Source organism: Garra rufa, chromosome 5 (genome assembly GCF_049309525.1).
Source record: "Garra rufa chromosome 5, GarRuf1.0, whole genome shotgun sequence".
Lineage (NCBI taxonomy): Eukaryota > Metazoa > Chordata > Actinopteri > Cypriniformes > Cyprinidae > Garra > Garra rufa.
In genome coordinates this window covers 55,064,281-55,085,708 of record NC_133365.1, presented here as the reverse complement: position 1 = coordinate 55,085,708, position 21,428 = coordinate 55,064,281, and the positions used below count along the sequence as shown (strand labels likewise).

The window sequence follows — 21,428 nt, the reverse complement described above, 5'->3', positions numbered from 1 at the left end:
ACGCTATTGTACATGCTCCATTCATTCTCAACAAATCCTTTGTAATCATACACGTCCGTATATACACGCTTTTCATCAAGGAATTAATGGATTTTCAAAATCTGTCTTAAGCCACAGAGATAAGGAGGATCAAAACCAGATACAAATAAACAGTGTGTGTCTGACTGACGTTCATTTCATTCTGCTTTCACTGTCATTTTGATTGGGATTGATGGGCTTTTCTGTCTCTCAGACATGATCAACATTTACTTCCAACATGGGTTATTAATTACCATTCTGTGGAGAATTGAAATTGGAGAAAACTGATGAAAGAAAATTATAATTTTGAGATATAAACTCAGAATTAAAAAAAAAAAAAAAATAGAGAATAGAAAATAGAAATCATAATTTCACTGATGGTTTTCTGTATTGTCCTCCATTTCAGTGTTGTTGCTTTATAGTTATGGATGAATATGATGGTTAAAAATGCATAGATGAGATCCTGAAATGCTCAGATGTTTGTACACCAATAAAAACCATAAAAACAAGAATCCAAAGAATCTGTTTCCACTGTAAACAATCATCTATGGATGATTCTTAATGAAACCATTCGTGCCAATAAAGAAGCAGAAAATAAGGAAAAAGGTTATTAAATGTTTAACTTAAAAAATGGTCACTGAAAGGTGAGCAGCCTTTTATTTTTTAAAAGTGTGTTTTATTAATCAAAGAAAGAAAAAATGACAAAAAATGATTTTCTTACTTAGTATTTTTGTCTTGTTTTCTAGTATAAATATCTAAACATTCTTGAATCAAGTTGAATTTACTTTAAAAGTAAAACGACTTAAGATACTACATCATTTAAAAAAAAAAAAAAAAGATCAAAATTTTGTTAGTTTTTGCTTAAAACAACCAAAAATATCTACCAATGGGGTAAGAAAAAAAAACTCATTGGCAGATTTTTTGCTTGTTTTAAGCAAAAACTAACAAAATTTTAATCTTTTATTTTTTAGAAAACAAGACTTGTCTCTTGTCGAGTAAATGCATCTTGATTTAAAAATGTTTAGATATCTATACTAGAAAATAAGACAAAAATACTAAGTAAGAAAATCATTTTTTGCAATATATATTTACACAATATATTTTACACTCAGCTGACGTTAAATTTACAAATGCATCAACTTTGCAACAAAACAATAATGATATTTTACAAAACAGGGTGTAAACTGAGATATATACAGAAACAAAACATCTTTAGTCTTGTTTGAGGAGCAAAATCTCAAACTTCAGTGAGTTGAAAGTGAAGATGCGGACTGGTCTTTGAACTCTGCGTCAAACATGATCTGCTGGATCTGCATCTTGACGGCGGCTCTTTTCTGCGGCGTCAGTCTTTTGAGAGCAGGAACGTAACTCAAGAGAAACAGCTCATCCTCGTCGAACGCTCGCTCCGCTTTCTGGCAGCTCTTGGCCGCCTCTTTCTGCTCCGTCTTCCCGTCGAGGTCGGCGTGGGTCGTGACGGGCAGCGTCTGCGGAGCGGAAGCGGAGGCCTGCGACACCTTCAGTCCGGGAGGCAGACCGGCGACCACCGCCAGCTGGGTCATGGGCTGGAGCGGTTTGACGGGCGCCAGCTGAGTGACGATGGACAACGGCAGCTGAGACAAGGGCTTGATCTGAGCCGCGACGGCCGCTTTCACCTGATGCTTGGACTCCTTGGACTTGGCCGCCTGGGCTTTCTCCGGGCCGCATTTGGAGTCGGCGCCGCTGGAGTCGTCGAGCGAGTCGTCGGGAGAGTCCTGAGAGTCCACCTCCTCCGGAGCCTCGTCTTCGCCGTGCCGCTTCCTCTTCCTGATGTGAGCGTCCAGAAACGCCAGGCTTTCTCTGTGCGGCCAGTAATGCAAACGCCGGCCGCCTTCTTCCTTCCTCAGCTTGCACAGTCTCCTCTCTCGGATGTATCTGTCCCTGATGGTCTTCCATCTGCGTTTGCACTCCACCACTGAACAACAAACACACAGTCAGTCTCACACACTTTCTCAAACTCCCCTGCTCAAGAAAAAAATACTACTGGCTGGTTTTAGCTGGTCAACCAGGATGGTTTTAGAGTGGTTTTGGACACTTTGGGAGACCAGCTAAAACCAGCCAACTAGCCTAGGCTGGTTTCAGCAGTTTTTTAACAGGGTCTTCATGTCAAACAACCAGTAAAAACCTCTGTTCTTTGGTCAAACACACTCAACTGTTGAGACAATGACTGTAATCCTCTATACACTGCAAAAAATGCTTTTCTTACTTAGACTTTTTGTCGTTTCCAGCCAAAATATCTAAAAATTCTTAAATCAAGAAGGATTTTCTAGATGAGTAAAAAACTTTGTCTTGTTTTCAGAAAAAACAAGTCAAAATTAAGTGCATTTTTGCTTGAAACCAGCAAAATAATCTGCCACTGGGGTAAGAAAAATAATTTTGTTTTCTCATCCCATTGGCAGATTATTTTCCTTGTTCTAACCAAAAACTCACTTATTTTGACTTGTTTTTTTCTTTTTACTGATCTAGAAATTTTAGATATTTTGGTTGGAAACAAGGCAAAAAATCTAAGTAAGAAAAGCATTTTTTGCAGTGTGGCTCTTACTGTATGAGTATGAATTTGAACGCAACGCGCTAAACTGCACGTTAAGCGCGTTGCGTTTATATTCTGCATTTGCTTAAATAATATATGCATCATCAATAGAGTATATTAACTTTGATTTGTTAATATCACTGTCTTACTACATTAATCACGTGTTTCGAATAATATTCCAGCATAATAAAGCTTCACTCATGTGTTCAATCAGATCAATGTGCGCGTTTTCAGTCACATCGGACGCGTTCTTGTGTTTAGAAGGGACGCGCTTTTAAAAGTTGAAATTTTACTCAAAAAACACCTGAGGAACTCAAGAACGCGCCCTAAATGAATTACTGTTAACTTCATTTAAAACGCGTCCGTTATAATCAACTACTTGAGAAGTAGTTTTAATTCAGATGAACGCGTTCTAGTTTGTCGAGTTTGTATAATATAATCAAAGTCTGCAAAAGTCAAACGCTTGACAAGGAAAGAGCGCGCGGCCAAACCAAACGCGCGCGTAATGTTGACGCACACTGACCGGAGAGACCGACAGACGCGGCGACCTCCCTCCACGCTTTCACCCTCCGCTCTGAGCTGCGATAATCGTGCAGCGACACGTTGTACAGCACCGGGTAAGCGTAAACGGTCTGGATTAGTTTCTCAGTCACGGCCATTGACTTTATTCACTTGCTGCTGAGACGCGTCGAACGGAACGCACTCCCGGAATCGCTCACACCGTCGCGTCGGAAGTGCGCGACACGCGCAGAAGCGGGACGTCATGGCGGGATTTTGGACCAATGAGATTTCACAATGGGCGGGACTAAGCGGAGCGTCGCGTCACAAATAGAAACAGCAAGCGTCAGTCAAAAGGTTTTGATCGGGGTTTATCCGTCAAATCAAAATCATCAGATTCAGACAATAATAATATTTCTTCCTGCAGTACTGCAGTTGTACAAGTCTCAAGTCAGTTTTAAAAAGTAAAGAATTCGCAGGAAGAGTTATTTAATATGATCTTGCATCCTTGTAATACTTAAACATATTAGTATTTTTATTTAGGCCTTTATAATTGTATTAAAATTTCATTTAAAAATGCTAACAGTGATATTAAGATGTTAATATACTGTATGTGTGTGAGTGTATAAAGCTCATATAAACCACTTAACATAAGCGTCAGTAGATGTTTTTATTTTTTTCAAGACTCAAGACACTAAAGCTGGAGGTTTGACTTTGTGATTTTCCTGAATCAGATGCTCAAATCAGAGCTGGATCTGCTTTATAGTAGTAGTTTAAGTTTTTCTTCCACTTTCAATCCGCTACCAAACTGTGATCTACCAATCGCTTGCGATGCGTGAGTCGCGCGTTACTGACGCGGCTGTGCGGTTCCGGAAATACGATCTAAAAAACGCGTCTCATCTGAAGCTCCATAAACTCAATGGCTGAGGCGGAGAAATTCATCCAGGCCGTTTGCGCTTATCCGCTGCTTTATAACGTGTCGCTGCACGATTATCGCAGCTCGGAGCGGAGGGTGAAAGTGTGGAGGGAGGTCGCCGCGTCCATCGGTCTCTCCGGTCAGTGTGCGTCAACATTACGCGCGCGCGGACTCTGCATCTAGCGCTCAGATATTATCCTCAATTTGCAGTGATAGTATAGAATGCTTCGTGCACGTAATGATTGCGTTAAATAATATTCACAAGATCATGCATAGTGAACATTATAGGCTTAAAAACACACTTAAACACAAAGGTGGATGCCATGGAAGAAACATTTTTGGTGATCAGTTCTGAAAACAATTTCTTAACATTTTAATAATCTAAAGAACCTTTTTCAACTATAAACAACTTTTTGTGCAATGGAAAGATGAATGGATGTTAAAAGCTCTTCATGAAACCATCAATGCCATTAAAGAAAATCTGAGCATGTTAAAAAATAATATCAGGTTACACTGAAAAGCAATTGTTAATGTCAGAAACAATGACAAAGAATGACAAGTAACACATTGAAAATGTAGAAAATCTAAAGTGATATGTTCTTGTAAAATGTAGGGGAGAGCGGGGTAAGTTGTCACACTTTTCACACTGTCTAACTTTTACTGAGCACCATACATCACAATGGAATAAATGTCTTACCAAATGAAAGAAGGAAGTCTCATATGATGTATTCATTGCATTTTCATATCTTATCTCATTACGGAGTTATAGACTGTTGAATGGAGAATGTGCACTTGTGACAATTTGCCCCATCGGAAGGTAAGCTGTCACACTAGATTATCTAAAAATAAGAACACAACTACTTCATTGTGATTATTGATTTTAATGGTTAAATTCAAACCAAAACTGGAAATATGAACAATTATGCCTAGAAAATGTGGGAAAAAAAATATTATTTAAATCCAATACATATTTCAATTAAAACATTAAGTGGCAAGACACTTTACTTTGAACTTTAAACTCAAATGTTCTCTGGCTTGCACATGAATCCATGATAACTGAATGAAATGCTGCAAATAACTCGTTTAACTAAATATGTTGAACCTCTGAACAAAACAGACGCCCTGTATCTGATTAATCAGAGTCACAATTCTGGCGCACATAAATTGCTTTTGAGCATGTATTTGTACTGGGGCAAGTTGTCACATGTGTCGACTTGCCCCAAACTGACATGTATGCTAATGTTGGCTAAATGTCAGGGTTAGCTCAACATAGCACTCCAGCTAAAGTATGAAAAGACACGTTACTGTCTCCTGTATTTTGTACAAAATAATACTTTTTAACATCTATACCTAACAAAGTTGTACTGAAGAAAATTGAAAGATAAAAAAAAATTGTGCTCACCTCAGGAACAGGAGGTTGACTATAGAAGAAGAAGTCACACAAAGTGGCTATTTCATTTTTGAGCTTCTAGTGTTGGAGTTATGAACAGTGTGACAACTTACCCCGCTCTCCCCTACTCCAACTTGTTTTGCAGTGTAGTTGTGTTTATTATTATTTAGAAATTTTTTAATACTACAGTTTGAAGAATCAACAGCTGATTTTTTAAATTAAAATATAAAAATGTAATTTTCCCCTGCAGTGGTGGAATGCAAGCTGAGGAAGGAAGAAGGCGGCCGGCGTTTGCATTACTGGCCGCACAGAGAAACCCTGACGTTTCTGGACGCTCGCATCAGAAAGAGGAAGCGGCACGGCGAAGACGAGGCTCCGGAGGAGCTGGACTCTCCTGAGGAGCAGACACGCATGAAAACACCATCAGCCGCTGCCGATAACCTCAACGGGACGACGGAGGAGAAAGCGGAGCGAGCGTTCGACGAGGATGAGCTGTTTCTCTTGAGTTACGTTCCTGCTCTCAAAAGACTGACGCCGCAGAAAAGAGCCGCCGTCAAGATGCAGATCCAGCAGATCATGTTTGACGCAGAGTTCAAAGACCAATGAAACCTCTCAAATATTTTGTGCATGTTTTATAGTTAAATTATATGACAGATGTTGTATTTCTGTATATATTTCATTGCAACAACTTTCAAAGTGAGTTTTCTATGTGTTGTACATTTTGCTCTCCCTTTTATCTGAATGTTTAAAGCTATAATGTTTAGGTTTTTGTAAAATGACATTATTGAGAATGTATTGGCAACATTAAACGTCATTGTGCTAATCTTGTGTGTTATTAATCCTGATGTGAGACCAGAGAAGGCAGCAGGCCTTATGAATATCAATGGCTTCTCATAGGCACATCATTCTGTGTATTAACCAGGCCTTTACCTTAGTGCATGTGAATTCATCTGTCTGACACTGCATATATGCGACTTTATTTAAGTAGCACTGGTATATTGGTAGCAATAGCCAACAATACATTGTATGGGTCAAAATTATAATTTTTTGGGGGCCAAAAATCATTAGGATATTAAGTCAAAATCATGTTCCATGATAATATTTTGTAAATTCCCTACTGTAATTGTAACTGTAACTTAATTTTTTATTAGTAATATGCATTGCTAAGAACTTCATTTGCACAACTTTAAAGGCGATTTTCTCAATATTTTGATTTTTTTGCACCCTCAGATTACAGATTTTCAAATGGTTGTGTCTCGGCCAAATATTGTCCTATCCTAACAAACCATACATCAATGGAAAGCTTATTTATATAAATCTCAATTTAAAAAAATGACTTTTATGACTGGTTTTGTGGTCCAGGGTCACATATGAGTTTCATGGTTTCAGACACAGCCAGTGTTGGGGATTACTTTTTCAAGCAACTGGTAACTTTGTTTTTTAATTTACAAAAAGATATCTGAGTTACTTTTTCAGATAAGTAACAGTTACTTTGTTTCAGAATTGTGTGATTATTCAGTGTCACCCTTAATTTATTGCTCATGTTATAAATGCAATCAGGCCCGATATCTTCAGAACACGTGAACATTAAATATAGCCTGATGTCTGCTTATTAAAACTATAGACATTTTGACACACAGCAACAGTCCTGTAAAGGTCTTTAATTATTTCTAAAATTAAATGTGTGAACGTATTTCAAATAAAGTAATAGTTTGCATTAAAATGTTTTTTGATACATGTAAATAAGAAAGTGACTCCATAACCCTTGATGTCGACAGAATAACTTTATTAGTATGTGCAAATTATATATACAAACCTGTTGAAGGAAATGCAAACAATAGTAGTTAATTACTCTTACTATTTCTGCCATTTAAAAACATAGCAAGGACGCTATTCTAAACACCAAAAGAAAAATTTAACACCTTCTCAACCAAAAAGAAAAAAAAAACTGCTCAGCCTAACCTTAACCTAACCCTGACGCGACACGTACTTGTTTAACCAATGGCGTGTGTCGGAGGCGTGGCTACTTTGAACAACATTTGAACGCGCGGCGCGCACCCGCATCATCATCATCATCATCATCACACAGTTGAAGAAGTTTGCCTTGTCTAAGCCATGAAATGAAAAAAAATGTCGAATTGGAACACTTGCTAAAAGACAGAGAAGTGACAAAGAGAATACATTGCAACTAGAATAATGAGCAACACATTTATAGTGCATGCATATATTGTTTAAAAAATCTTTTGGTGTAACACACTTCAGCTTTGATGTTAAACTGATGCTGTTTAGGACGCATTCTGTGTAAGATCCTATAAATAACTTTTTAAAACTGACTTGAGACTTGTACAACTGCAGTACTGCAGGAAGAAATATTATTATTGTCTGAATCTGATGATTTTGATTTGACGGATAAACCCCGATCAAAACCTTTTGACTGACGCTTGCTGTTTCTATTTGTGACGCGACGCTCCGCTTAGTCCCGCCCACTGCGAAATCTCATTGGTCCAAAATCCCGCCATGACGTCCCGCTTCTGCGCGTGTCGCGCACTTCCGACGCGACGGTGTGAGCGATTCCGGGAGTGCGTTCCGTTCGACGCGTCTCAGCAGCAAGTGAATAAAGTCAATGGCCGTGACTGAGAAACTAATCCAGACCGTTTACGCTTACCCGGTGCTGTACAACGTGTCGCTGCACGATTATCGCAGCTCAGAGCGGAGGGTGAAAGCGTGGAGGGAGGTCGCCGCGTCTGTCGGTCTCTCCGGTCAGTGTGCGTCAACATTACGCGCGCGTTTGGTTTGGCCGCGCGCTCTTTCCTTGTCAAGCGTTTGACTTTTGCAGACTTTGCTTATATTATACAAACTCGACAAACTAGAACGCGTTCATCTGAATTAAAACTACTTCACAAGTAGTTGATTATAACGGACGCGTTTTAAATGAAGTTAACAGTAATTCATTTAGGGCGCGTTCTTGAGTTCCTCAGGTGTTTTTTGAGTAAAATTTCAACTTTTAAAAGCGCGTCCCTTCTAAACACAAGAACGCGTCCGATGTGACTGAAAAACGCGCACGTCGATCTGATTGAACACATGAGTGAAGCTTTATTATGCTGGAATATTATTCGAAACACGTGATTAATGCAGTAAGACAGTGATATTAACAAATCAAAGTTAATAAACTCTATTGATGATGCATATATTATTTAAGTGAATGCAGAATATAAACGCAACGCGCTTAACGTGCAATTTAGCGCGTTGCGTTCAAATTCATACTCATACAGTAAGAGCTACACTGCAAAAAATGCTTTTCTTACTTAGATATTTTGCCTTGTTTCCAACCAAAATATCAAAAATTTCTAGATCAGTAAAAAGAAAAAAACAAGTCAAAATAAGTGAGTTTTTGCTTAGAACAAGGAAAATAATCTGCCAATGGGATGAGAAAACAAAATTATTTTTTTTACCCCAGTGGCAGATTATTTTGCTGGCTTCAAGCAAAAATGCACTTAATTTTGACTAGTTTTTTCTGAAAACAAGACAAAATTTTTTACTCATCTAGAAAATCCTTCTTGATTTAAGAATTTTTAGATATTTTGGCTGGAAACGACAAAAAGTCTAAGTAAGAAAAGCATTTTTTGCAGTGTATAGATGATTACAGTCATTGTCTCAACAGTTGAGTGTGTTTGACCAAAGAACAGAGGTTTTTACTGGTTGTTTGAAATGAAGACCCTGCTAAAAAAAACCTGCTGAAACCAGCCTAGGCTAGTTGGCTGGTTTTAGCTGGTCTCCCAAAGTGTCCAAAACCACTCTAAAACCATCCTGGTTGACCAGCTAAAACCAGCCAGTAGTATTTTTTTCTTGAGCAGGGGAGTTTGAGAAAGTGTGTGAGACTGACTGTGTGTTTGTTGTTCAGTGGTGGAGTGCAAACGCAGATGGAAGACCATCAGGGACAGATACATCCGAGAGAGGAGACTGTGCAAGCTGAGGAAGGAAGAAGGCGGCCGGCGTTTGCATTACTGGCCGCACAGAGAAAGCCTGGCGTTTCTGGACGCTCACATCAGGAAGAGGAAGCGGCACGGCGAAGACGAGGCTCCGGAGGAGGTGGACTCTCAGGACTCTCCCGACGACTCGCTCGACGACTCCAGCGGCGCCGACTCCAAATGCGGCCCGGAGAAAGCCCAGGCGGCCAAGTCCAAGGAGTCCAAGCATCAGGTGAAAGCGGCCGTCGCGGCTCAGATCAAGCCCTTGTCTCAGCTGCCGTTGTCCATCGTCACTCAGCTGGCGCCCGTCAAACCGCTCCAGCCCATGACCCAGCTGGCGGTGGTCGCCGGTCTGCCTCCCGGACTGAAGGTGTCGCAGGCCTCCGCTTCCGCTCCGCAGACGCTGCCCGTCACGACCCACGCCGACCTCGACGGGAAGACGGAGCAGAAAGAGGCGGCCAAGAGCTGCCAGAAAGCGGAGCGAGCGTTCGACGAGGATGAGCTGTTTCTCTTGAGTTACGTTCCTGCTCTCAAAAGACTGACGCCGCAGAAAAGAGCCGCCGTCAAGATGCAGATCCAGCAGATCATGTTTGACGCAGAGTTCAAAGACCAGTCCACATCTTCACTTTCAACTCACTGAAGTTTGTGTTTGAGATTTTGCTCCTCAAACAAGACTAAAGATGTTTTGTTTCTGTATATATCTCAGTTTGAATGTGGTTTGTGCTGGAATAAACAGCCTCACTGATTCGTTTAGTTATTTATTCGGTGCAAAACACCCTGTTTTGTAAAATATCACACTGTGAGAAAAAATAAAATGAATAAAAAAAAGTTAAGTTTTGTGCCGTGACATTGTCCGTTGAGTTTACAGTCATTTATTTTAATCATAAACACAATGGATATGCATCATTTAAAACACAATACAGAAAATTCATATTTTCTAAAATATCTGCCAATGGTTTTCTTGCCCCATTGGCAGATATTTGCTTGTTTTAAGCAAAAACAAACTAATTTTTTTTTTTTAGAAAACAAGACTTAATATCTTAAATGATTTTACTTGTCTCTTGATTCAAGAATGTTTATCTATTTATACTAGAAAACAAAAATACTAAGTAAGAAAATCATTTTTTCGCAGTGAGAGTAAACTGGATCCTATCTTTACAGACTTATGTTTTCAGCATGTCTTGATCTACTGCTGAACAGCGAATAGAAATGCTTGCCAGTGTCTAAATGAAGCTGATGTTTTGTTTCATTGACTCTTGAACTCAAGGAAAACTAATGCAGTTTAAAACTAAAGATAAGATTCTTTATCTGTTCATATTGACAGTTTAGTGATGGTATAGTTAACTGGTTACTAGTTAACTATCTTACTTCCCCTAGTAAAAAAGTAATAGATTTCAAATGCATTTTTTAGACTAAGAATAGTTCAAGTCGTAATTAAACTTTAATGGAGCACTACTTGTGCACAATGCACATTTCTTAATATTAAAACTAAAATATGTTTTAATGTCACTATTGATGAAGATTGTATGCTCTTTAAATAATATTGGTCTTTAAATGCAAGATATTTAAAGTGTACCTAAAGTATACTTGCAGTTAAGCAGAATAAAATATACTTAAGTATATCTTTAGTTGGACTTCAGCACTATTAAAGTGCATCAAGTACAAAATTAGTTGTTCCAATTTAGCAGACTTGAACTATACCAGTTTAGTATACTAAAAGTACAATTGCATAATATGTAAATGTATTTGTAGCATACTTAGCATGAAATAGATGTATTTTAAATACATTTTAGTATGTTTATTTATTTTTTTACTAGGATCTACAGAGAGTAAAAATGTCTTCTTTTCAGAAAAAACAAGTCAGAATTAGGTGCGTTTTTGTTTGGAACAAGCTAAACAATCTGCCAATGGGGTTAGAAAAATAATCTTGTTTTCTGTTTGAAATGAGATTTTTTGCTTACCCCATTGGTAGAATATTTTGCTTGTTCTAAGCAAAAACTCACTCAATTTTGACTTTTTTTTCTGAAAAGAAGAAATTTTTTTTACTCATCTAGAAAATCCTTCTTGATTTAAGAATTTTTAGATATTTTGCCTTGAAACAAGACAGAAAAATCTTTTGCAGTGCATCGATGTCCATAATATGGAAAAAAACTTTTTTCTTTGTGTTCAACAGAAAAAAAATGACAGATTTTAACTTTTGTTTGACAGAACAGAATGTTATTAGTGAATTTAGTGAAAGTCAAAAGTTTACTCCCCCCTTTCAAAATCTGCAAAATGTTATTTATTTGAGCAAAATAAGAGAGATCATACAAAATGCATGTTAGTGTTTATTTAGTACTGACCTGAATACGATTTTGCAAATTAAAGATATTCACATATAGTCCACAAGAGAAAATAAAAGTTGAATTTATAAAATTCTGCTTGATTCTTAATACTGTGCTGTTCTCTGAATGATCCACAGCTGTATTTTTTTGTTTAGTGATAGTTGTTCATGAGTCCCTTGTTTGTCCTGAAATGCCAGCTGTTCTTCAGAAAAGTCCTTCAAATTTGTTGGTTTTCCATCATTTTTGTGTATTTGAACCCTTCCCAACAATGACTGTATGATTTTGAGATGCATCTTTTCACACTGAGGACAACTGAGGGACTCATATGCAACTATTACAGAAGGTTCAAACACTCACTGATGCTCCAGAAGGAAACACCATGCATTAAGAGCCGGGGGTGAAAACTTTTGGAATTTGAAGATCAGGGTAAATTTAACTTATTTTGTATTCTGGAAAACAAGTATCTTGTGTAGCATCTAAAGGGCAGTGCTAAATAAAAAAAAAACATGATATTTAGCCAAAATAAGAAATACCCACATCTTCATTCTGTTCAAAAGTTTTCACCCCCGGCTCTTAATGCATGGTGTTTCCTTCTGGAGCATCAGTGAGTGTTTGAACCTTCTGTAATAGTTGCATATGAGTCCCTCAGTTGTCCTCAGTGTGAAAAGATGCATCTCAAAATCATACAGTCATTGTTGGAAAGGGTTCAAATACACAAAAATGCTGGAAAACCACAGAATGGATTTTTCTGAAGAACAGCAGGCAGTTGAACTGTTCAGGACAAACAAGGGACTCATCACTAAACAAAAAAACACAGCTGTGGATCATTCAGAGAACAACACAGTATTAAGAATCAACAGGATGTAAACTGTCTCTTGTGGACTATATGTAAACATCTTTCATGTTAAGTATCTTCTTCAGGTCAGTACTAAATAAACAACATGCATTTTGTATGATCCTCTTATTTTGCTCAAATAATTAACATTTTGCACAAAGTAAGAGATTATGATTTAAAACACTTCTGGATAATTAAGTAAATAAACAAACTTTCAAAAACAAGTTTATAATTAAATTTAATCAGTCAACATGTGTTTTTAGGACATTCTGAATGTTCAAACCTCTATTTTCCAAAAACAAAAGAGAACAAGAACAGACGCTCTACCTCAGCCCACGGACTTTGATATTTACAAACAGAAAGATTTCAAATAAGCTGGAAATATGTGTTTAAAAAGTTGTTAGGAAGTACATTTATGCATTCATATGATTTTATACCAGTTTTACTACAGCGAGTAACATAATTTGGCACCGGAATCGTAGAAAAGTCTGATAAATGACTTCATCTTAAGAGAAATAAGACTCTAGAGTTTATTTAAAATCATATCTGGGAAGAGAACTAAACATTAGACAAACCGAAGCGTGTTTTTCACAGTATCACAGACACGCGATCACACGCAAGCCCTGCATCTCTTTCACAGAAAAAGAGCCGTCGACACGATTCCAACCTCTGAAAGCTGAACCTGATGACTACTGTGATCTCTGTGTGTTAGTCAGCCGTTAGTCCTCCTCAAGACCTCCTCTATGCCGTCCTGATCTTCAGGTTCATCAGCGTTTAAGCGATCAGCAGCCAGAACATGATGAGCAGCGCCACAAACAGGAAGAGGCGGGACAGGAACTGCTCGTCCGTGTGCTGAGGGGTTCCTGGAGCTGCTGCCGAGAGACAAACAAATAAAGACGTGTTGAACACATCAATGCAGCTCTTCAACAAAACCGCTTCAGTTCATCAGTTAACATCTCCAGAGAACTAATCCAGCATTACAGATGTTTTAAACTAAACTAGATCAAAAAAACTTAAGTTGGCTTAAGAAAGCTGATCAGAAAATTTCAAGTTCCAAAAGTTAAAATAAAGTTTAATGTTTGATGGTTTTCAGTCTGGAATAGGTTGAAGTTTAAAGTAGTTTTAAAAGCTTAATGTTAGATAGATAGCAAGTTACTAGTGTGCCTAGCATGTTGTTAGCATGTTTCCAGCATGATTAACATGTTACTAGCATGTTAGCAAGTTACTAGCATAAGCATGATTAGCATGTCACTAACATGTTGTTAGCATTTTTCCAGCATGATTAACATGTTACTAGAATGTTAGCAAATTACTAGCATAAGCATGATTAGCATGTCACTAACATGTTGTTAGCATGTTTCCAGTATAATTAACATGTTACTAGCATGATTAGCAAGTTACTAACATAAGCATGATTAGCATGTCACTAACATGTTGTTAGCATGTTTCCAGCATAATTAACATGTTACTAGCATGTTAGCAAGTTACTAGCATAAGCATGATTAGCATGTCACTAACATGTTGTTAGCATGTTTCCAGCATAATTAACATGTTACTAGCATGTTAGCACGATTAGCAAGTTACTAGCATAAGCATGATTAGCAAGTTACTAGCATAAGCATGATTAGCATGTCACTAACATGTTGTTAGCATGTTTCCAGCATAATTAACATGTTACTAGCATGTTAGCATGATTAGCAAGTTACTAGCATAACAATGATTAGCATGTCATTAACATGTTGTTAGCATGTTTCCAGCATAATTAACATGTTACTAGCATGTTAGCAAGTTACTAGCATAAGCATGATTAGCATGTCACTAACATGTTGTTAGCATGTTTCCAGCATAATTAACATGTTACTAGCATGTTAGCAAGTTACTAGCATAAGCATGATTAGCATGTCACTAACATGTTGTTAGCATGTTTCCAGTATAATTAACATGTTACTAGCATGTTAGCAAGTTACTAGCATAAGCATGATTAGCATGTCACTAACATGTTGTTAGCATGTTTCCAGTATAATTAACATGTTACTAGCATGTTAGCAAGTTACTAGCATAAGCATGATTAGCATGTCACTAACATGTTGTTAGCATGTTTCCAGCATAATTAACATGTTACTAGCATGTTAGCACGATTAGCAAGTTACTAGCATAAGCATGATTAGCAAGTTACTAGCATAAGCATGATTAGCATGTCACTAACATGTTGTTAGCATGTTTCCAGCATAATTAACATGTTACTAGCATGTTAGCATGATTAGCAAGTTACTAGCATAACAATGATTAGCATGTCATTAACATGTTGTTAGCATGTTTCCAGCATAATTAACATGTTACTAGCATGTTAGCATGATTAGCAAGTTACTAGCATAAGCATGATTAGCAAGTTACTAGCATAAGCATGATTAACATTTCACTAACATATTGTTAGCATGTTTCCAGCATAATTAACTTGTTACTAGCATGTTAGCATGACTAGCAAGTTACTAGCATAAGCATGATTAGCATGTCACTAACATGTTGCTAACATGATTTCCATGTTTTTAGCATGTTTCTAGCATAGTTAGCATGTCACTAGTATGTTGTTAGCATGATTAGCATGTTACTAACGTGTTGCTAGCATGATTAACATGTTGTTAACGTGTTTCCAGCATGATTAGCATGTTATTAACATTTTGGTAGCATAATTAACAAGTTATTAGAATGTTGCTAACATGATTAACTTGTTGGTAGCATGTTTAGCATGTTGGTTATGAATTTTTGAGTCAAAATGAAAACAATAATTCAACATATGTGCACAGATGAATCATTCACCATTGAAATCTATAACATGCACATAGAAAAGATAATTTTGTTGAATTTTCATTTCACACAGACTTCCATCTTTTCATTGAGTGAAAACTTTATCAATCATTTTTGTAATGCTGGTTAAAGTATTTTGTCATGGTTTAGCACACACCTGGAGGTGGTCGTCCGTCGTTGATATTAAACGCTGTAGCAAAGATCCCGAAAGGAAAAGCCCCGATACCGAAAGACATCTGGAAGCCTCCATCGCCGAAGCCAAAGCCCTGAAACCCCTGCAAACACAACAACTGTCAGCTGACCATATTAAACACACAACAGTAACACTCTGACCACTCAATACATCAACAATCTCTATCAGAGTTTTTAAATTAACTCAAAGTATTTTGAGAGTAAAGTCGAAGTATTCCGAGAATAACGTCGAAATATTACGAAAATAACGTTGAAATATTACAAGAATAAAGTCAATATTTTGAAAGTAAAGTCAAAGTATTTTGAGAGTAAAGTCGAAGTATTCCGAGAATAACGTTGAAATACTACGAGAATAACGTCGAAATACTACGAAAATAACGTCGAAATACTACGAGAATAACGTCGAAATACTACGAGAATAACGTTGAAATATTACCAGAACAAAGTCAGTATTTTGAGAGTAAAGTCGAAGTATTCCGAGAATAACGTTGAAATACTACGAGAATAACGTCGAAATACTACGAAAATAACGTCGAAATACTACGAGAATAACGTTGAAATATTACGAGAATAACGTTGAAATATTACGAGAATAACGTTGAAATACTACGAGAATAACGTTGAAATATTACGAGAATAACGTTGAAATATTACGAGAATAACGTTGAAATATTACCAGAACAAAGTCAGTATTTTGAGAGTAAAGTCAAAGTATTTCGAGAGTAAAGTCGAAGTATTCCGAGAATAACGCTGAAATACTACGAGAATAAAGTCAGTATTTTGAAAGTAAAGTCGAAGTATTGCGAGAATAACGTAAAAATACGAGAATTAAGTCAAAATTATGAGAATAAAGTCCAAATATTTTGAGAATAAAGTCTAAATACTTCAAGAATAACGTCAAAGTATTCTGAGAATAAAGTCAAAATATTTCAAGAATAATGTTGAAATACTACGAGAATAAAGTCAAAATATTTATTCACTGTATGACAAAGTACAGCATAAACATTCCGCAAAATGTCTCCGTTTGTGTCCCACTAACAAAAGAAAGCCACAGGAGTCTTACAAAATCAGGAGTGTATAGACAAATTTTAAATTAAGAGAAAAACAAATCCATTAATGTTTGCATACTACAAAACAAGCTTTATCATGATAAATCATCATTATGCAAGATCTTCAGGAGTTGAGAGAGAGCAGAACGTGATGCAATCTTAATCGTCAGATGTTGTCATCAGGGCACTGAGCTCTTTCCAGTTTCTGTCCACAGAGACGGCCTTAATAAGTCCCAGCGGGACGCTCGTTTGACTAATGAATTACCAACAGGTTGGCACTACAGCAACAGCCGGCGTCCACGTAACAGTTTCATCACAAACGTCTTGTGCAATGATACAGGTGGAATTGCAAACGCTTTTATGAGATTTGATAGTATTTATTACAAAAACCGTCAATGATCATTGTCTTTTTTTTATGGTCTGGTTTCAGTTTTCGCTCAGAAATTGCTAGTAAATTTCACAAAAATGTAATGGCAAATGACATTAAATAAAGCATGAAATTTAGTAGAAAAACTGAAACAGTAGTTTCTTTTGAAATGTGCTCTAATACAACTTCAACTTTTTTCAGTATTAAATGTAACTTTTTTTTTTAACAGTGCAGCTACAGAACTTAGAAGAAAATTTGAATCTGCTTGTATTATTAGAAATAATGCAAATAATTCTCAAGATGCAGTTAGTTGACTGTGTTACAGAGAATATACTCACGCCACGATTCTCTGGTTCTGGCCGTTGTCCTTGTGGTCGTGGAGGAGTCCTCTCTCTGAAATCACAAAGAAAAATTCACTTTATGATTAATATTTCAACCAATGATGTACATTAATCACAAGTCAAATCACATTTATCAATCTATTGCTTTATAAAATACAGATTGTTTCAAAGTAGATTCACAGTAATAAAAAGGCAAATAACTTGTACAATTAATCAGTTATGAAACTAATTTAAATTCAACTGTAAAGCAGCTCAACATTATTCAGATCAATTCGGGTTCAATTACAGTGTTTATTAATTATGAGAAGAATTCAATTCAGTGTTATTTTAGTATCACTGAGATACTATTTTGATTTCTATTAATATTTTATAGTAATTTTGCTACGTGTTTTTGTCATTTTATTAGATTTTTTTTAAGTATATGAATATGGTTTTTATTTTAATTTTAGTTTAAATTATTTTAGTACATCAAGTTGAACTAAATTAGTTTCCTTGGCAGTAAGCTGAAATAAAATGTTTATATTTTAAATAAAATGTTGTGAAATGTTAACGCAATTTTAAAATGCTGCTGCTTCTTTTTTTTTCTGGAACCTGTGATACTTTTTTTCAGGATTTTTTGATCAATAAAACATAAAAAGAGAACAGTATTTATTTAAAATAGAAAACTTTTGTAACAATAAACACCTCATTCAACGTTTGGGGTCAGTACATTATTTCGTTCTTTCTCTCTTTAAATGAAATTAATAGTTTTATGCAGTGATAGTAAAGACTTACATTGTTAGAAAAGATTTATATTTTGAATAAATGCTGTTCTTTTTAACTTTTTATTCATCAAAAATCCTGAAAAAAGTATCCCAGGTTCCAAAACAAATATTAAGCAGCACAACTGTTTCCAACATTGATAATAAAAATAATAAGTCAGTATATTAGAATAACTTCTGAAGGATGCAACACTGAATACTGAAGTAATCGCTGTTGAAAATTCAGCTTTGCATCACAGAAATAAAATTATATTTTTAAAGTATATTAAAATATTTTTTTTAATATTTTCAATTGCAATATTTCATTACTTTTTTTCTGTATTTTTGATCAATAAATATTAAAAATCTTACTGATCCCAAACTTTTGAGTAGCAGATCTTTTGCTGCATGATTTATAGTCATGTTTCTAAGCTCTATAACACAAATATCATGTCACAACAGTCCCAGAGTTAGACAGTGGACTGTACCTGGGGTCCTGTTGGCCGGTGCTGCCTCTGCCATACAATGGGATCACTTTATCCCGACTGATTCCGGCCTTACAAACGGGACACACCTGTCTATTCGGCCTGGTTTCCAGCCACTGCAAACCCAGAGACACACGTTTAGGTGAATCATACAACAGTCACATCACATGATCACGAGCGCTTACTGAACACTTACCTGATGCAAACACGGCCAGCTAGGAGAAGACATCACGGTACGATCCAGACAGAAGAGAGAAAATAAAGCAATTACTGTTCAATAAGCATTTGATGACAGACTGATGTGCATCAGTAAGGGTCTCACCAGAAGAGATGTCCACACAGACTGATGACGGCGTCTTTGGACGTGTCCAGACAGATGTTGCACTCAAAGGTGCTGTCCTGAGCGCCGCCGCCGCCGCCGCTGTTCTCTCCAGCCGTCTGTCCATTGGCTGATGATGCTGAACTCTCACTGGCCGCCGCACTGGCCATTCTGATTCACCTCGATCACCTCAGCGGATGCTAAACCTATGCGGAAACACAGAAAACTCATGCATTAAACACACAGACATGCACAACAGTTATTGGGACTGCCAGTCAAAAGTTTTAATGTATTTTAAATAAGATTCTAAGCTTCATCGAGGCTGTTTATTTGATTAAAAAAAATACAGAAGAAACATTTAATATTGTGAAATGTTATTACGATGTAAAATAACCTTCTATTTTAATACACAATAAAAATCTAATTTATTTTTTGCAATCAATGCTGAAGTTATTCAGCATCATTACTCAAGTCCTTAGTGTCACATGATCCTTCGGAAATCATTCTAAGATGCTGATTTATTATTAGTGTTGGAAACAGTTGTGTTGCTTAATATTTTTTTGACACCTGTGATACTTTTTTCAGCATTTTTTTAATAAATAAAAAAGTTAAAAAGAACAGCATTTCTTTAAAATTAAAATATTTTCTAACAATATAAAGTACCATCTTTCTTTTTTTGAAAGAAATTAATACTTTTATTCACCAAGGATGTGTTACATTGATAAAAACTGATGGGAAATGTTAATATTTTTAGAAGACATTTATATTTTGAATAAATGTTGTTCTTTTATACTTTATATTCATCAAAGAATCCTAAAAAAAAAAAGAATCACTGGTTCCAAAAAAAAAAGCAGTACAACTGTTTCCAACATTGATAACAACAGTAATAAATCAGTTTATTAGAATGATTTCTGAAGGATCATGTGACACTGAAGACTGCAGTAATGGCTTGTGAAAATTCAGCTTCGCATCAGAGGAATAAATTATATTATAAAATTAAAAGTAGAAAATCATTATTTAAAACTGTAATAATATTTCACAATGTTACTATTTTTTCTGTATTTTTAATCAAATAAATGTAGCTTTGAAGACCACTTCTTTAAAAAAAAAAACATTAAAAATCTTACTGATCCCAAACTTTTGAACAGCAATGTATACACACACACATTTGTATTTACTATGGATATTATAGTTTATGTATATATATATATATATATATATATATATATAGTAATTTCCAGTTTAATTTTGATTTAAAGTCAATTTTTTTGTGATTTTGCTGTGTGTTTGTCACTCTTTAGTTTTTTAGTTTTAGTTTTGTTTTTAATATTTCTGTTTCAGTTTTTTTCTATTTTGTTGTTTTGACACATCTAGTTAAACTAAATAAAAATGAGAATTTTTTTTTAAATAATTTAATTTCAGAATTTTTTTTCAATAAAAAGAATGTTTAAAATTTTAGTAAACCATAATAACCCTGATTCATACATATATACATATATATATATATGACATATGTGACATAAACTGTGCTGACAGACTTAAATTACATGCAGAGAGCAAACATGACAATAAATATACAGAATATAAATATAAATTTACAGATATATATATATATTTACACACTCATATGTATGTCGAAATGTTCCAGTCAGACTCAGAATAACACAAAGCACTAAGTGCATCACAATCTGATGTTGTTAGCTGATTAGCTGACTAGTTCGCTTATCTTGCTCAAATAACGCCACTGTCTGTTTATTTACACGTATAATTACGCGATTATGTTTCTAATAATGTAGAATTAAAAATGTTACCTGCTGCGTCTCATCAAACCGTCTGAAGAAAGAGAAATTAAAGCCGCTGCTGCTTCTCTCAGCAACTTTCAGCTGATTGCGTCAACATAACTCCACCCGGAAGTTAAAAACCACGACGTCACATGCGTTAGACCAATAGCGTTAGACCAACGTCCAGAACGTTTTCTGTAATCGATACAGAAGGCGTACATAATATTTGTATTATTATTATTACGAAACTGTTATATAATTTAATAATAAGTTAAACGTTAATCAACGTTATTTTAAGTGTAATTTATTATTTAACCAGACTGTCACGTGATCGCTGTTAATTTTCTCAACGCTGATGTGGATCGGCCAATCGCTGTTGTTGTGATTTCTAGATAGAAATTTTATTTAAGTATTTTATTTGTATCGCAACTACGACTCATTGGGAATTATATATTTATTAATGATTATACACTGAAGCGTGTTAAAAATAGTCTCTAAGGAGGACAGAGTCTCTGAGCGCCACCTGGAGGAACAACATGATGAGAAATATTGCATTACAACATTATGGACATTTTCCAGAAATAATGGACAGGTAAATGAGGAGAAGAGTAAAAGGTAAGAATAATGGCAGGAATTTATTGTCTGTAATGTGACTGTTCTTGAGTCACTGTCTGTTTTAACTCATTTACAGCTATAATTTTCCTAAAGTACACATACAAAACCACTGTCTCTCTTTTTCTAATTATTATTGCTGATTATTTAGTGTCTGACTAATGTGGATTATGAAAAACTAATGCTGATACCTCTAACTAGTGATATACCACTGATATTTGT

The 21,428-nt window shown here is 35.9% G+C and overlaps 3 protein-coding genes across 4 annotated transcripts; 1 reads left to right on the top strand and 2 right to left on the bottom strand.

The window, feature by feature from the left end:
- Window positions 1-1,262: 1,262 nt before the first annotated feature.
- LOC141334937 (uncharacterized) lies at window positions 1,263-3,295 on the bottom strand. Its single transcript, XM_073840160.1, has 2 exons — window positions 3,108-3,295; window positions 1,263-1,969 (listed from the first exon to the last, which is right to left on the bottom strand). Exons 1-2 carry the CDS (start codon window positions 3,241-3,243, stop codon window positions 1,263-1,265), a joined length of 843 nt encoding a protein of 280 aa, XP_073696261.1. The 5' UTR covers window positions 3,244-3,295.
- Window positions 3,296-7,959: 4,664 nt separating this feature from the next.
- LOC141335778 (uncharacterized) lies at window positions 7,960-11,305 on the top strand. Its single transcript, XM_073841333.1, has 2 exons — window positions 7,960-8,147; window positions 9,290-11,305. Exons 1-2 carry the CDS (start codon window positions 8,012-8,014, stop codon window positions 9,994-9,996), a joined length of 843 nt encoding a protein of 280 aa, XP_073697434.1. The 5' UTR covers window positions 7,960-8,011; the 3' UTR covers window positions 9,997-11,305.
- Window positions 11,306-12,736: 1,431 nt separating this feature from the next.
- Window positions 12,737-20,710, bottom strand: LOC141335436 (E3 ubiquitin-protein ligase RNF185). Of its 2 annotated transcripts, none has more exons than XM_073840893.1 (7): window positions 20,625-20,710; window positions 18,817-19,019; window positions 18,691-18,709; window positions 18,498-18,610; window positions 17,267-17,321; window positions 15,478-15,595; window positions 12,737-13,384 (listed from the first exon to the last, which is right to left on the bottom strand). In XM_073840893.1, the coding sequence occupies exons 2-7, from the start codon at window positions 18,981-18,983 to the stop codon at window positions 13,290-13,292; spliced, it is 567 nt and encodes a 188-aa protein (XP_073696994.1). In that variant the 5' UTR covers window positions 18,984-19,019; window positions 20,625-20,710; the 3' UTR covers window positions 12,737-13,289. The 2 variants fall into 2 exon arrangements, with proteins under 2 accessions (XP_073696994.1, XP_073696993.1); XM_073840892.1 differs by having other exon boundaries at window positions 12,737-13,387; window positions 20,625-20,702.
- Window positions 20,711-21,428: the final 718 nt, after the last annotated feature.